Genomic DNA, 17,672 nt, shown 5'->3' on the forward strand with positions numbered 1-17,672 from the left:
AGCTTCGCATTTGAAGACATCTAGGCTGAGTTGATTTTTACTTAAAATTTGGACGGCATTCCTTCGCATCCTATTTTCATTCCGGCCTCAAATGAATCATTATACAATTCACTTCGAACAGATCACGATTCCCATCATTGCCTCATATTTCCCCCTGTCGTTTGCCATTTCTAACGGAATGCTTAAGCCCTCTGGCCTTTTTAGTTATGATTTGAATAGTACAATGTAGAATTGAGTGCCTGAGGCCGGTTGTACGACGAAGGCGGATAGCGCTATCCACCGGATAGTGTTTTTTTCATTCGCTCTAAAATTGCTCGTTGTTTGGCATAATCTAGATTAAAGCTTAGTAATCTTAAGTTAGGGGACCTCTTTTTGTCGGCTCCAAATATTTTATTTCATTGCCTTTTAGGCATGTTTAAAAGGGTTGAAAAAACCACTATCCGGTGGATAGCGCTATCCGCCTTTCGTACAACTGCCCCCTGGACCCTATAGTTTAAATGAAACTTGCATGCATGCACTTTGGGTAATTTACTTTCTGCCCTTTCGTATTAGTGTAGTATTGTTTTTGTTTTCTGGGGCTTTTAGCATACCGAATGTATTAATAAATCTTAAATAGAACTACAATAACCTTGAATTAAAAAAGTGTTGTTTTCTGTATCAGCGCACCTGCCCCCAAGAAAACCGTTCTTAAATTGAGAATATAATCTTAACCTTTATACTTATTTTAAGAATATGTATTTCTCATTGTTCTTAATTTAGGAAATATGTTCTTGTAACAAGTAAAAATGTTCTTGCATTCTAGGGTTATTCTCGCAAGAACAAATGTTCTTGTATCAAGAAAATATTCTTGTATCAAGAACAAATATTCTTGCCAAGAATATTATTCTTGAAACAAGAATATTTTTCTATGCAAGAATAATATTCTTACTATACGGACAAGAATGTATTTGCTTGCTTTGAGCAAAATTTTGCTCAAAGCAAGCATTTTTTTTCTTGATTCAAGAATGACAAATTTTGCTGTGCATGCTGTATCTGTGTGTTTTCACAGAGAGAGGAAGTCCAAATCTCTAGGAAGGAAGTACATGGATATATTTGAAGATCCACAGGGACGTATTTTTAAATATGAAAAACTGGAAAAAGCCTTGTTTACAATACGCAGACTATAAACCCGGGTTGAATCCTCGATTAAAGCTAGTTTACACCCAATCTGGGTTCGGCCCAGCCACTGTCAAATCAGGGTTCAAAATTTAGGTCGTGATCGGGCTTAAACTAACTGCGTGGTATTTGATTTGACCCGGGTTTGACTCGGATTAGTTTGCGTGGCGGGAACGGGGCTAAAGATTGCCCCAAAAAGTAGGCTTGGACAAAGGGCGGTGAAGAGAAACTTTAACCATGTATGATGTTTCGCGATATTAAAACACAAGTTATTGTAGTGTTACCTGGGGCGCTTTCCATTAAGCGGCCAAAATGGTCAGACCGGTCATATTTGAAATTGAAATAGAGGGTTTCGTTAAGAATATAGCGATAAAACTATATTTTCCGTGCCAAGCAGATGTAAATAACGATACACTTAAGTACAGAGTTCTTGAAACACTCTAAAATACCAGTAATCTGTCTAAACCGAAATACAACAGGACCGGTCTGACCATTTTTTCCGTATAAAGGAAAGTGCCCCTGGATTTAATGTATATCGTTTGACACTTTGTAATTGTTATCATTCAAGTATATGAATAAAAATAATGGTGGATGTATGCTGTTCCCTAATGGGAACAAAGCTGTCGCGGCTTTCCCCCCTATAAACAGAAGACCTGCAGTTGGGTAAAATTGTATGTGGCAAATGCACATTTTGTTGTGTTAATGGAGATGTTGTGATAATTTTTTACAGCATATGCATAATTAAGATAAGGTAAGACAAGAAATTGAACACTAATTTATTGTATCAAAAAACCATTTGTTTGTAAAAAAAAAGGTTTTGTCCTTGAACCGGATGCTTTGAAATTTGCAGTCTTCTCTGCCTTACATCAGGCAGCATGACGAGGAGATGTCACCATTGAAGAGAAGCTTATAAAAGTTGGAGCAAACATAGAAAACAAAAAAGTTTCACATATTGCTTCAAGCCGTGATAGTAAAAAATGACCGATCAGTTTCTTGAGAATAACACAAATGGAAACCACGTTGACAATCATGGAAACTCCGTCCTACATTATGCTGCCGGAATTGGCAATGTCGCCAACGCCGTGAAACTTATCAAAGCAGTTAGGAGCCGGTTTAGAAGTGAAAAATTACGAAAGATAAACTCTTCTACACCTTGCTGTGGAACGTGGTAATGAAAAATGTGTTGATATGTCTTTAAAGAATAAGTGTAATGTCAACGACATCGACAGTGAGGGAAACTCCGCCCTACATTATTCAGCCAGGCGGGGCAATGTCGCTATCGCTTAGAAACTTATTAAAGCAGGAGCCAGTTTGGACGGGGAAAATCTCGAAGGACAAACTGTTTTGCATGTTGCTGCACAACGTGGTGAGGAAAACAGGAGTGATCTGCTGGTAAAGTATGGCGCTAATGTCAAGGATGTTGACAATAAGGGAAACTCCGTCCTTCATTTCGAGGGAATGTGGCCATCATAGACAAGTTTATTAAAGGTGGTGCGAACATATCCGGGAAAGATGCAGAAGGACGAATTGTTTTACATTTGGCTAGAAAACATGCAAGGTGACAAAAAACTGATTAATTTACTGTTGGAGAATAGCGGTACGTTAAAGCAACATATTATTGGCCTTTAATTTCCCGCGATGACTGATACGCCATACTATGTAAAACAAAAGAAACTCATAAAAAAGTAAACATTTTGAAATACTCATTCGAATTATTAAAATACTCAGTGGTTCCCGTAACTATACAATAATTATATGTATTTCGGGGAATTTTTTTAAATCGCGAGGGCAATATCTCGTGACCGCAACTATACATAGATTTTCTGAAATAAAAATCGCAACAAACTCTGTTTGTAACAATATAGCACAAGATATATGATCTTAACTACATTTCTCATTTTTTGAATATATACATCTATTCATTTTCACATGAGGATCATTGGTTGTGGCTTGTTTCTATATTATTCGTTGGAAAACTGAAAGTTTTTAAGATCTTTTTAAAAATCATATAAACGCTTAACTCCATATCTCGCACCATAAGTACTTAAAATGTAGATGAATACTTCCCAAACATTACAGATCTTTTATTTAAGTTAATTCACTTAATTATAGCACTTAAATAGGAACGGGCATTTTCTGCCCTATTAAAGGCATGTTGAAGTTTAGTTTAATTATCTGATATCGAGTTAATTATCGAGGCACGATTCAGTGGCGGGAATTCAGGGTTTGGGAGAATAAATTACACGGCAAAATAGTAAATCAAAAATACCCTAACAACGCTATTGCATGGTTATTCATTTCTGAAGATTATTTTTGAATAAAAATCTACCAATATAATTATGAAGGTAGATAATAATTTGTAACTCAATGTAGTAATTTATTCTGCCTTACGAGCGGATCGGCCACTGCGGTGATTACTTGCCAGGTCGTGGAGTCCATGCAATTATGGCGTATACAGCTAAACAATCGTGGAAAATATGTGGTTTTGCGTGGGTTGTGCTATCATGCAAATGTTACGGACTGCAAAACAGGCAGTTCATAATAGAAGCAAATATGACCATAACAGAAAGGTGCGTTTAGAATCTGGTTTTCTGGTATACATAATTGGAAATAACGGTGAGTGAGTTTGTATATCGTTACGTATATGGTTTATCACTATATTTACTTTCGATAAGGTTTATATTGCATAACAAACACGATATTTTCACCGTCACGAACGGGTGGTTGCGGGCGGAATTGGCATGCATTCTCGAACTAAATACTATATATATAAAGTTTAAATACTGGACAATCGCAATCAAATCTACCATTTGGTATAACATGATATAGCAACTGCCTAAGATAGGAAAAACTTCTCGCTCGGGAGGCATTGGCTAAGTCTAAGAGAGTTGATTCACCACATTTGGTTCAAAGTAATTTGTGAACGCTGCCAAGCAGCTCCTTAATTATAATGGAACGTATTAAATCTATGCTTATACTTATAGTGATTCTGCAAGAGTAATTCATCAACGTAGTTAAACTGTTGATAATCGTACAAAATCTGTCCTTATGTATAAAAAGGTAGATTTGATTAAGTCTGAGTGCGAGCAAGCTTTTAACATAAGGGCGTACGATTCGTGTAACGGTATAATTTCGGCTCACTATATGGCAGGCGCGGATCTAGACCGTATCGAAGGCGGCTCGAGCCACGGTCAGATTTTCCGATCCAGAATTTTCCCATCTGCAATCTAATATTCAAACATTATTTAGAAGTACATATTAATTCTTTGAATCACACCAAAATTAAGCAAATATATGTCAAAGCAAATAATTTGGGTAATATCCTTCGTAATCGTTGTCATATTATTACCAATTATTGCTAAAAGTGGGAACAAATTCCCAATCATTATTCCTTGCTTCATAGTATGATTGTTCAGTTAACACTGAACTATAAAATTCGCCGAAAACTTGCCGAATTGTGCCGAGTATGTTCGGAAGCTAGTCGTGCATTCGAGGCTGCGATCACAGCAACTATTTGACACGGTCAGCGTGCACATTATTGCTCAATTGTTACTAAATATAGTAACGTTTGGAAACGGTGCAGTGTAGCAAACCAATCACAAGGCAAGCTTTTGTCACGTGAGCCCTCGACTTCGAATTCGGATATAGTTCATACATAACACCTTAAATTGGTCTGTTCGCTGCATCCTGACTGAATCGAATGCATTAATACATGAATCCGTCGAAATTTCTCAAAAGTAAATCTAAGCGAGCATATTTCAGGGGAAATATCGCTCTTCAGGCTATAACATGATGGAATTTGATATTACTAAAGAAAGGCTTCGCTCGTTCGCGTTTAATATAGAATCGTAACGACAATTTTTAAACTGTTATTTCCCAAAAGACAAATACTGAAAATCTTTACGTAATGTTCTTCTAAGGTAAGACTTTTAAGTTTTAAATCGAACTATGATACAAATTTGCATTTACGCTGTAGTCTTTGAAAAATTTGTGTATGCTAATTTCACGTTATGTTGAGTGTGAATGAAATATCGGTAAATACCACTGAAGAATATTGTAGAACCAAAGCTCAGAAAATGTTTGTTTCGGAGTTTAAAATTTCGAAATTTTCCAGGGTCCATAGCCCCTTCGCCAACCCCAACCGGAAAATTTTTAGTCCTATATGACACTGTCAGATTTTCGACTGGATCCGCGCCTGCACGGTTCACTGCATCTTCCAGTAAATAATTTTGTAGTCGCGAAATATGATTTTTGAGTAAAACGAATTTTAGACGTCACAAATGATAGCATGAAAAAGATTGTAGAATAAATCTTTGGTCTTGGAACAGTACTTTGCGTTAAATTAAATGGCGTCAATTAATTATTAACTGCATGAATTCGACGTGGATAGTTACGTAGTTCTCACGCACCGGCTGTATATTCATGACCACACCTTTCTTTATAGCAAATTGATATATGCCATATGTTGTAAGAATATCATAGAAGCATATAGAAGCAACATGCATATAGACAGTCCCTCCCTGTATGCATGCATGTACATTTTTTTGAACTTTCTAAAATGCTTCGGACTTTCTAAATATAAATATATATACATCGTCAAAATCCTTATAAAGAATCTCAACATATAAACTACCTACATTAAAACACTTATAAGCTTCCAGCTCATCAATTATTTCTCTTACACGTACTGCTTTCTTCATGTTCTTTTTAGTTATCTGTCATTCTTTATCTCGTTTTATCCCGTTTTATTTATTTTTCAACAAAGTTTATGAAACGCTTTTAAAATTGAAATACAAACATTCTGTCTTAGCCAATGAGCATTTTGTTGATTACCAGTCGTTATAAAACGGTCGAACGTTGACCGTCCAGTGTCCATGACATAGAATTTGGACAACTTTGGATTACACTATGCTCTCCCAGGTTCGAGGTGTAATTCTTAATCTCCGAGCAGAATTAGTACCCTAGCTCCTGTTACAGGACAAGGTTTAATCTTGTATTTAAGTCGATTTGAGTACATTATTGAGTATCCATGATTTTCATAGTCATTTGCTATCCTTTATCTTTCCGTTAACTTTATTGTTACCATTTCTTCACAATTTATTTCGCACAAAGTTGTTATGAAACGCTTTTACGAATAAGTTTACGAAATGACAGTTAAATTGCTGACGTTTTGATTAAAACACAAACTTTCTGTCTTAGCAAACCAAAAAGTTATTGATTACCATTTTGTACTTGTATTTCGCACATGCACATAACTAACAAAAAGGTGGAACGTCGACCGTTCACCGTCCATGACATAGAATTTAGGTAACTTTGGATTTCGCTATGTTCTGTCACAATACCTGGGCGTATAATTCCTAATCTCCGAGCGGAATTAGTACCCTCGCAGGTGATTCACACCCCCTTGGGGATAACTCTACTGTATGGTGTATTTTCTAGCGCACCTGTGCACACCTAACAAACACACCTATATAACTCGTGTGTTAAAGAACACACAAGGTCTTTTGGAAGCCTTATTGATTGTTCTGAATGTCATTGACTTGATTGATGGATAAATTGTCAAAATCCTATAGACTTAAGAAGAAGGCTGTATTGATATTTACTTATTAACACGTGATAGTTGTCATGTGATAACTATCCTTATAAGTTATTCATACATAGTCATGCTTTATAAAGTGCAGTTGCTATCAAAGCCTGTAGTGCTTTAACATTGTCAGTAGATTACAAGAACATTTAAATATTTTTCAATTTTCTTTTATCATTTTCAAAATAGCTGGTTTAGCTATAAACATTTAACCATTTAGCCAGCAATTGTTTTATATATAGCTGCCTAAGAGTAGTTTTATATGTTGACTCTAATGAAATCCCTTGGGATAACTCTACTGCATTTTTCCTATTGTCTTATTTTTCTTATTGTATGATGTATTTTCTAGCACACCTGGGCACACCTAACAAACACACCTAACTCGTGTGTTAAAGAACTCACAAGGTCTTTTGCAAACTTTATTTAGGTGTGCTGTTTTGAGAACAAAAAATGTGTGTTACTACACTTTTTTAGAGTGTACATATATCCCGAAGTAATATAAATTATCTTTCTGATTTAGATTGTTATATGGATGATTCTACTCAATCGAATTCGAGTGAGTGTTAGTGTAGAAGCTACAACCGATCATGAAGAGAAAGAAAAAAAACTTTCAGCAAATCTCCAATTACAATTTGAAATAAAAACTGCCAAGGATATATTACTAATTGGGGCTGGTTTAGGTATAGCCGGCGCAGTGATATATTCAATTTTTCATTCTGTCTTTGGTTCCTGCACAGTGTCAAAGGGGTCCATAATTGTGATTGTTGACTGCTCTTCAGTCGAGCATGTGCAGGCATTACTTGAAGATTATAAATGTGGAAAACTAAAAAGACGGCTTTTGGAGGAGTTCCGAATGAATGACGTCAAGGTCGAGGATTTATCGATTAAATTTGATGTTAAGGAAACTTTGAAATTGAACGAGAATCCTAAACACGGGTATACAACTTTTTTTTTATACTAAGGTATAAAAGGTATAAGGTATAAAAATACGTCAAATCTGTAGTGAATAAATCATTGCCTGATTTCAATATAAAAAGCCTTTTCTCAAGGCAAAGATTGCAGCTTTTTTCGTCAGGTCCAAACGCTTTAGAAGGGACCACTTGATTGTGAATTCTCCTTCGCTTTGTTTCATATTACACGCATACTTTGAGAGTTATGTTTCCGTCGAATAGTGGATTTTGTTCAGAGACTTCTTATGGTTCGCAAATCGTTTCTTGAAGACTCCTGCCGTCATTCCAATATAATATTATTCCTTCGTCTTCCCGTCTTCTGTTGATGTTACTTCGGCTTTGAAAACGCGAGAATTTTGGTCAGACACTTTCCAGGGCATTCATCATATCTACGACAATTGCAGCAATTCTCCTTGTTTTTCGCTCATCGTTTTGATTTTCTCACACACGATGGTTGTGGTTGTATTTATTTATTTATTTACTTGAAACGAACAGACAAGTGACATACAGCGTACAGACACACGATGACAGGGAAAACTCGCTACAGCTTCCGCCAGTTACAACAGCCCTTTTCAAGCAAGGATATTCCTCAGGACAGGTTACGAAACTTGTTACAAGAAAGATGTTCTTGGTTCATCAACGATATACACTGGTTCTAACGACGATTTATAGTAATCAAAAAATTCCTTTTTGAACTGACTTAATGTGGTGTTATTGCCTGTTAAGTATTTCGGTGGCGTATTCCACAATCTAGTACATCTATTTAAGTACGAGTTTTGGAAGGTAGTAGTTTTGCAAGCTGTAGCTGGTATCGCAGCGAATTGGTAGATGACAGGAACTACGTTTGCAATTTTCCAGTCCACAGACCACAGGACGAATACCAACAGAGTGATGGGGTAATCTGCAAGGCGGTTTCTTTAACAAATGAGCTGGGATGTTGTCGGGACCATGCGCCTTGCTACCATCTAAATCCTATCACGAATGGTTTGAGATTTCTTTAATCGAATATATACAATAAGCTTGGTTTGCTTCATATGATTTTATTCACTACAAATTTGTTTCGTATAACAAGCAGTGCCACACTCATCAGGTGAATTTAAATGTCGCGCTATATAGTTGCCATGCATGGTTATATATACCTATACTATTTACATGTTTGACGAAAAACGGATTGCATATAATTATACATATACGTATTGTAATAGGTTACAATACTTAAGAGAAATTTATTTCTATGTCTGCATTTTGATAAAAGTTCGCTTCCTGAATTCAGGGAATAAAGTTCAGTGTGGTATATATAATAATATATAATTTTAGAATTTTTCAAGAAAGCAAGGATGAAGCCGTAAAAGTGGGGAAACCAACAACCGGCATGACTCGAACAGAGGTAATGTTATTCATTAAGGGTCATTTTTAATTTTTCGGAACGATCTTTAGCTATATAATATGTTTCTTTAGGGACACTGCTGAAAATGGTAGTATATACTACTTTTATGCTTTCTAATCTCTAACACTTGCCGAGCATGCATCTGCAAAAATTGGTACACTAGTTCCAGCTCCTAATCTATTACTTACCCTGTGTTGATGATTAAACAAATGTTGACTAATTGCGCACGCAATCGTAAATTGAAAATTATCAACTGCTGATACATTTCCCATTTACTGTAAAAACCGTTCGCGGTCCGGTTGAGCTTTCTGGATTGGAAAAACCGGGCTGCAAACAAAGCATGCAATTTGCTAAAAAGCATATATGCTGGACGGGAAAAAATAAACTGGTATCTTTCTTTTTCAAGTTCCTTGCGATGTTGGAAAGCATCAGAAAGTTGGATGGCGTAACAGAAAGGCTTCTTAATTTAACCGAAATGGAGCGTTATACTTACGGCAGGAATGATAGTCCATACAGTCGTGTAATCAGTACAAGTGATGAACACGGAAGGACAATCTTGCACTATGCCGCTGTGGTCAGAAACAAACAGTTGGTAGCACATCTCTTATACCTTTCGCCATCCAATATTAACGCGCGCGATTGTGATGGCAGGACCGTTTTTCACCTTGGGTATATACCCACCGATCTCCTTATTCGACATGAAGAGTTCAGATATCGATCGCGACATGAAGAGTTCAAATATCGAAATGAATCTCTCATACATATGATGATACATTGTTGGAATCTTTCTGTAGATGACCAAGACAGCGAAGATCGAACACCGCTGCATTACGCCGCCATGTACTACGAGAACGATGTTCAAACGTTGATCAATGAAGGGGCAAATATTCACGCCATTGACGTACATGGTAAAACGCCTCTTGATTATGCTAAGGAACATGGTAAAACAGAAGCTGTAGAACGTCTTCAGCCACATAAAAAAAGTTCCCATTCTCGAACAATGCTACACCATTCAGTTATTAATTTCGAGCAGGATGCGTTTAATCTGCTTTTAACGCAAGACGTGGACGTGAACAATCGCGATGATGCAGGAAAGACTCCTCTACATTATGCTTTCGAGTATGGTAAAGTTGAGGCCGCCGAGAAACTTTTAGAGGCTGGTGCTAGTGTAGATCTAAAAGATGCAAAAGGGAGAACAGTTCTACATCTTGCAGCAAAACGTGGCGATGAAAAGTTGTTTGATTTACTTGTTAAAAGCAATGCAAATTTGAATGTCCTGGATAGCGAAGGAAACTCTGCTCTTTATTATGCAGTTGACAAGGGCAGTATTGCCATCGCCGAGAAACTTATTAAATCTGGAGCCAGCGTGGACGGGAAAAATGACCGAGGAGAAACAGTGTTACATCTTGCCGCCAAACGAGGTAATGAAGCACTGGTTGACCTGCTTTTGAAAAACAACCCAAATGTGAATAGTATCGACAGACACGGGGACACCGTTCTACATAATGCCATACGTAGAAACAATGCCGCAATTGTCGCGAAACTTTTTAAGGCTGGAGCCAACATAGGAGGGAAAAATAACTATGGAGAGTCATCGTTACATTATGCTGCAGAATATGATGATGAAAAAATTATTGATCTGCTTTTGAAAAATAACGGAAATGTGAACGATATCGACAGTAGAGGAAACTCTGTTTTACATCATGCAGCCGTCGGACGCTCAAATAACGCAGTTGCCATCGCCGAGAAACTTATTAAAGCTGGAGCCAGCGTGGATTTGAAAAATAACGAAGGACAAACAGTTTTACATGCTGCTGCTGGATATCGTAATGAAGAACTGGTTGATCTGATGTTGAAGAGCAAAGTTAGTGTGAAAGATGTCGACAATCGGGGGGAATCAGTTCTTCATTTCGCCGTACGTTCGGGCATCGTGACGATGGTCGAGAAACTTATTAAAGCAGGTGCCAGCGTAGAAGGGCAAAATGACGATGCAGAGTCATTGTTACACATTGCGGCAAAAGCACCTGATGAAAAAATGATCGATCTGCTGTTGAAAAATAACGCAAATGCGAAGGGTATCGATGGTGGAGGAAAATCTTTGGTTTATTACGCTGTCGTAAGGCGCAATATCACCATCGTTGAGAAACTTTTAGAAGCTGGAGCCGGCGTAGAAGGAAAAGATTATGAAGGACGAACAGTTTTACATCTTGCTGCACAAGACAATGATGAAAAAATGGTTGATCTGCTGTTGAAAAACATGGCGAATGTGAATGATAGTGACGGAAAGGGAAACTCTGCCCTATATTATGCTGCCCTGTGGCGCAATGTGGCCATCGTCGAGAAACTTCTTAAAGCCGGAGCCAGCGTTGGCGGGGAAGATGGCGAATCTCTTGCATCTGGTTCCCAACCCACAACAGAACAAGATTACGAAAAGCTGATTGATTCAATATTGGAAAAAAAAGGTACGACTAACCTTTATAATATTTATAAAAGATTCATGTTCACTGACCGTAAACACGATCGATTTCAAAAGAAATGGGAAAAACCCTACGAATATTTGAATATGTCATATCACATATCGAGGTCTCAGCGCTTTTGAACTTGTATGTCAGCCTGTGTTTTAAGGTATTTGGAAAGAGAAATACAGCAATTACTGTTGTGATTTTTAATTTGATTTAATTTCATCTATAAACATCATTAAATCAGAAAAATTTCAAATTTAGATCAACCGGCGAGTTTAGAAAAAATAATGGGTTCAAAGAAACGTTTTATCAAGTCCAGTCAGGACACAATTCATTCAGAATCTGGACATCTCATCAAGGATACAAAGTAACTTTAGCCGAAAAGAAACCACGACATAAGGTCTACCATGGCAGTCCAATGGTGAATGGTTTGCTTAAAATAAAAAGGGGCTAAAACATTGAAAATTTAAATAAAGCTATCGTAATTTTGATGAAATTGACAGAGATGTCATTTATTTACCTTCCAATATACTGAAATCTTCGACGTTGCGTCTATTATAACGAAATGGCTGCAAATTGTCTATTGATATCTATACTGTGCATGCATCGCTTGAAATTGTAAAAGAAGCACGTCGCTCGTAAGTGATAAGATTTTAGTATATTACCATTTATAGCAAGGTAAATAAATGACATATTTGTCAATTTCATCAAAGTAAGGATGGCTTTGTTCAAATTTTCAATGCTTCAGTGCATTTTTACTTCAAATAAACCATTAATATGCCATGGATCGTCTGGTCTGGACGATTTCTCTCCTACATATTGTTTTAATTCTTCTGCTAAAAATCTGCTAAAAATTCTCAAAACAAGCGCGGGCCATTTAGAATTCGAATGAATAGTTCAGAGTCAGTGTGGAAAAAGTGAGGAATAAGAACATCATGATCGAACTCTAAGGGGCTGCCTCTTATTCGTCGAAACTTGTAATTCTGCAAGAAAAAGTCGGATCAATCGGGGCTGTCTCATACCAGATTAATGACACATCAGGAATACGCAAAGAAAATATTTTCATGATCAAACCGATAATTTCGGGAAAATTGTCAAATTTTTATAAAAGGCGCTGCCTGGCCCATATCCCTAGGCAATATAAGCATGACAGGAATGAGCTAGGTTTTATCCATGCAGTTTGTCGGACCGGTGTTAGTCTTTTGGCGCTAAATGCATTTTAGTAGGTCAACCGGGACTTTAACATTTTTGAAAAATTCCGCAAATGATGCTTTCGTATAGCGTAGTTAAATTTCCCCCTGTAATATTTCGATATACTAAACAACTTGGTTAATACTACTACTTTTACAGTACGAATAGACATTTTTAGTATATACTGTAATAATAACTTCATTATATACTGTAATTGTAATGAAATTATTTCGTGACATTGTGTTTTTATACAAGATGAATATAATAATTAGCCTTTCTCACGATGACGAGTATGCTGCCATTTCTACGGTAGTATTTTCAAAATCGTAAGCGGAAGACCTCGTTACGGCGACTGTCTTTATTTTTAGACTGGATTAATTTTATTTTTCAAATGGTCTGTTCATTCTAAAAAAATTGCTTTTCATTTTCTTTATTTTTTAACCCCATTTGAGAAAATTGAAAGTACCCCAAAGACGTCATCGTGAAAAAGGCTTATTATATTCATCTCCTTGATTATATTCATCTTGCTAATTATATTATAATGATTATCATTATTATTATCATTATTGTATTCTTCGTGTTAATTATATTAATCTTGCTAATTATATTATTATTATATTACTATTACCATTATTATATTCATCTTATTAATTACATTATTATATTATTATTATTATCATTATATATTCGTCTTGTTTATTGTATCATTATATCTTTATTACCATTATTATATTCATCTTGTTGATTATATTATTATTATTATTATCATCATTATTATTATACATTATGGTAGTAAAAGCAATTTGATTGGCTAACAGTTGACAAATAAATATCGCAATCACGCAAAATTCAGTTATCTGTTAGTAGATAACTGAGTTATCTGCAAGTGAGCCAGCGATGGTCAACAAGCGGTATTCATTTGAATGTATTTATGTATTAATAATGATGTATTTTTAGATGTTGCTATTAAATAAGGTTTTTCATTCGTTAATACTATGTTTACTATTCTTCAAATGTATAATAAAACAATTATTGAATTCGGTTTTTGTGATAAATGCAGAGTTATCAAGGTCTGGGTATATCAGCCTCGCCAACGCTTACCTCGACCTTGATAACTCTGCATATCACAAAAACCTCATCCAATAATTGTTTATTATATTCATCTTGCTAATTATATCCATCTAGACTGAAGGAAAATTATATTTACGTTAATCATATGGTGGGTTGTCTGGGAATGGTGTATTCCTAAAAGTATTTGGATTACAGCAGCTTATATTCTTGGGCACAGCGATGTTATTTCAGCTCCCTGTCCAGGAAGCATTTTTCAGATCATGAATGGCAGTTTTTAAAGATGGCTCGATACAGCTAGTATATTTAGTTGCGCTCTTGCGTAGAAACATTGATAGCCTCGCGATATTTGTTTAGTTTTATTTTCGAACGCACTCCTAAAAACCAGAGAGAAACATAAACATAAACGCTGCTATAAGAATCAGAACAATCAGAACAGGATGAGCGACGCGTGTTTGTTTCACGTGATGCGTGTTTTGACCCCGCGCGTGCGTAATTGCACACGTTATTAAAAATTCCATTTTTGGCCAAAAAAGCGCGCTATATATCTCGTTATTTCGTACGGTGACCAATGCTGTTAAATACACAGTTAGACCGCTATGCCTTCTAGTATCCTGATCCGCGTGCCTCGATATCGTGGATGCGTTTAGTATAGCATAGAGAAGTGAATATTTCTATGCATTCCCTCTACTCAGTCTCATTCCTGAATGTCTGGGAAAAATCTCGGGAAATCAGTCAGGAGTATAAGTGGTCCCGGCATGGCCAACGCAGACTTGGTACCCTATTCTCCTTCAAATGTCAATTCAACAACCAAAATTGTTGATGTGGACTCCACAGTTAGAGCTTTTGACTCATCAATTAGACAAGATCCACAGCATGAGGAACAAGTATCAGGCAACATTACCAAAGCCATGGCCTTTCTAAACAAGTTACCATACTGTTGTCCTTGACGCATGGCGACCTGCTACGCAGAAACAGTATGCGGTTTGTCTCAAAAAATGGCATGCTATTTGAACATTTGCGAGTTGTAATTGAAACCTTTGCGAGTTTGTATTTATATTCATTTGAAAAGAAAAAACCGATCGCGCGTTATTTTGCACTGAATAGAAATGACTGCGGTGACTACTTGTCAAGTCGTACGTGTGGACCTCCACTGATCTGAAATAAGCCTGGGATAACGTATCTATAGAAGGCAAAAGTGAAGCTGGAAGTAATTTGGTTGCCACCAGCTTTAAAGGCCCACTCTCGTATCATTTAATATACATTCCTATTACAGAACCGCAGTTTTTAGCGGGTTTTTCCTTGTCCACGTCTCTGACTGGGCCACGGATTTGGCAAACATACGAGAAAAAATTTGAGGAAAAATATTAGAGTGTTTTGACTTTACAACATAGCAGAAGCAGAAGAGCGTCTTGGACATCGTTTTATATCAACACCACTCAAAGCGAGCTCGTTTGTAAAAAGCTACGGTTCTCTAATAGAAATCTGTATTAAATGACACGAGAGGGGGCCTTTGAAGCTGGTGGCGGCCGAATTACTTAGGCAAAAGCCTTCTTCAGATCAGTGTAGACTCTCCCCCGCCATTAAGGCGTGTATAGCTGAAAAATCGGGCAAAATACGTTGTTTTGCATGGGTTGTGCCATCAGTTGTTTTGCGTTGCACTGCAAATTAGTGACAGTTATACAGGGTGTCTCAAAAAAAACGCAGCCACATAAATATGCAAGACATTAATACAGCTCTAAAGCACAATGGATAAGCACCTCTGGGAATTGAAAATGGCTCTTAATCCTTCATTTAAAATGCTAAATAAATAGTCATTTAAACTGAACTGTGGTGCAAACCCGAACAATATTAATATTCTTGCATGTTTAAGTGTTGTTTTTTTTAATAATTAATTTATAAAAAAACCCGACACCTTTGATATTCAAATTAACCGCGAACTTATAACTGGAATTTGACAATTCCCATTTTGTACAATAAACAAGACGTGGTTAATGCGAAAGTGTTTAAACCAATTGAATTAATTCAACGTTCTTTTTTATTACAGAGCTTAGAATGCATTTTAACTCCCAAAGGGAACAAACTTTATGTTCAAGGTTAATTAATGCATGGGTTCACTTATTTGATATGCTTCGTATACCCATGAGATATCTTAGACAATTTCTGTCATATTACAGCCGATTACAGACATATTGCAGCTAATTTGAATTCCAAAGGTGTCAGTTTTTTTACTCACCCTGTATACAGGGTATCTTAAAAAACCCCAAAAACTATTCAAATAACCCATGACAATGCATGTAACTGCTAGAGTTTGAATGCAAAAGCACTCTGTTGGGATAATATGACAATAAACATTCGTTTTTCCGCGGTCAGCTGTACCATTTTCTTTCGAAGCAATAACAGGGCAGATTTAAATTTATTCATATTCAATTTCAAATTTTTCGAATTTAGCATTTTATAAGTTGCATTAAATCCCCACGGGCTAAAATTCGTGAACACGCCATTCAAATTTTAACAATGAGTGATTTGAATAGTTTTCCTGTTTTTTTGAGACACCCTGTATAATAGAAGCAAATATGACCAGAACAGAAAGGTGCGTTTTGAATCGAATGCAATTCAAAAATTAGATAATGAGATGGCACACCTCCTTAAGCTTCATTGCCATCTCATTATCTATATTGTTTGAATTGCATTCAATCGACGCGACCAAAATGCGATGTATGAACTTGGCCTAACCTAGGGCTAAGTTTACCATATGCAAATTTATGTTTCACGCACTTAAATTTTACAAACATCTCTCGTCCTCTCTCGCTTCGAAAGGAAGGTGTTATTTGAACAACAAAGTTGCATGAATATGTATAGCAGCGAGTAATGAAGCAGAGAACAGAATCAAAGAAGAGCAATAAAGCATCGGACAATCGTCGCCTTGTCTGGGCAGTGAATGTTATTCACGGTAAACGCGGTCTGAGTCAAGATCAAGAGATATCAAACGTTCACCGTTTCATGTAAGTGTATAATCGTATTTAGATTAATTCTGTTCGATGTGCGATTTCAGTTTTGTGTATTTCCGAATTACATACATTCCTCCAAGATAAACGAGATTATACGTTAACATACTGTAATGCATTGTATATTGAGGCTAACGAGTTACGATTGTAAAGCCGTGATTACAATACAGGAATAAACCAGGCCTAGTCTAACCCAAATTCTTAATGTATGGAACGTTTATACTTGATTGGGCTCCGCTCGTTTTAGCTCAGAATTTCGAGATGCGTCATTCCCCGGGCGGAGAGAGAGGCTCGTCTCCAGGCGTTTGTTTTGAGAGTCTGGTTGAGAGTTTTTGTTAAAGAGTGTTCGCAGACTTGTATTTAGATTTTTCATCAGGTTTCGAAATCGAACATCTTGCTGGGAAATTTTTGCTGTTAAATTTCTAGTCTATAAACATCAAAAGAACGTTAGTTATTAATAACTGTAAACTGTTAATAATAATAGCTAAAAGGAAACACCAGTCGACTTGATCATGTGTAATGTGTCGATTTGATGTTCACTGGATATGGCAACTATAGTGACAACTATATAATCATAAATCAAACAAGAAATAATGAACTTCCAGGGGCAAAATTTAAAACATTGGTACGCAATGCGAATCTCGGAAAGCGTGGTCATTCAGAGCATGTTTTGTTAGTGCTTCAGTTTGCATCAAGTTTTTAATCTTACTTTAAAGACGGGCGTTGCTTGAGACGCCCGATTGGTTGTATTTTTCGCTGCGTTAATTTTGGTTTCGTTTTAATAGGTATAGTTGCACTAGCCTGAGTATTACATGCACTATTAACATTATAATCAGGTGATGGTACAAAAACTTTGTTTTATTAAAA

At 36.5% G+C, this 17,672-nt stretch overlaps 1 protein-coding gene across 1 annotated transcript; it reads left to right on the plus strand.

The window, feature by feature from the left end:
• Positions 1 to 3,689: 3,689 nt before the first annotated feature.
• On the plus strand, positions 3,690 to 13,098 carry LOC114516924 (putative ankyrin repeat protein RF_0381). Its single transcript, XM_028536541.1, has 5 exons — positions 3,690 to 3,771; positions 7,260 to 7,675; positions 9,007 to 9,076; positions 9,483 to 11,538; positions 11,800 to 13,098. The coding sequence occupies exons 2-5, from the start codon at positions 7,272 to 7,274 to the stop codon at positions 11,907 to 11,909; spliced, it is 2,640 nt and encodes an 879-aa protein (XP_028392342.1). The 5' UTR covers positions 3,690 to 3,771; positions 7,260 to 7,271; the 3' UTR covers positions 11,910 to 13,098.
• The last annotated feature ends 4,574 nt before the right edge of the window (positions 13,099 to 17,672 follow it).

The sequence above is a fragment of the Dendronephthya gigantea genome, unplaced genomic scaffold (genome assembly GCF_004324835.1).
Source record: "Dendronephthya gigantea isolate DGI-Jeju-01 unplaced genomic scaffold, DenGig_1.0 000007F, whole genome shotgun sequence".
Taxonomy (NCBI): Eukaryota; Metazoa; Cnidaria; class Anthozoa; order Malacalcyonacea; family Nephtheidae; genus Dendronephthya; species Dendronephthya gigantea.

Bases quoted from the DNA above. Each gene is read 5' to 3' on its own strand.
- LOC114516924 (XM_028536541.1), top strand. From the start codon at position 7,272: ATGATTCTACTCAATCGAATTCGAGTGAGTGTTAGTGTAGAAGCTACA. The intron at 9,077-9,482 runs GTAATGTTATTC...TTCTTTTTCAAG, and splicing joins CCGGCATGACTCGAACAGAG to TTCCTTGCGATGTTGGAAAG. The intron at 11,539-11,799 runs GTACGACTAACC...TTTCAAATTTAG, and splicing joins TTCAATATTGGAAAAAAAAG to ATCAACCGGCGAGTTTAGAA.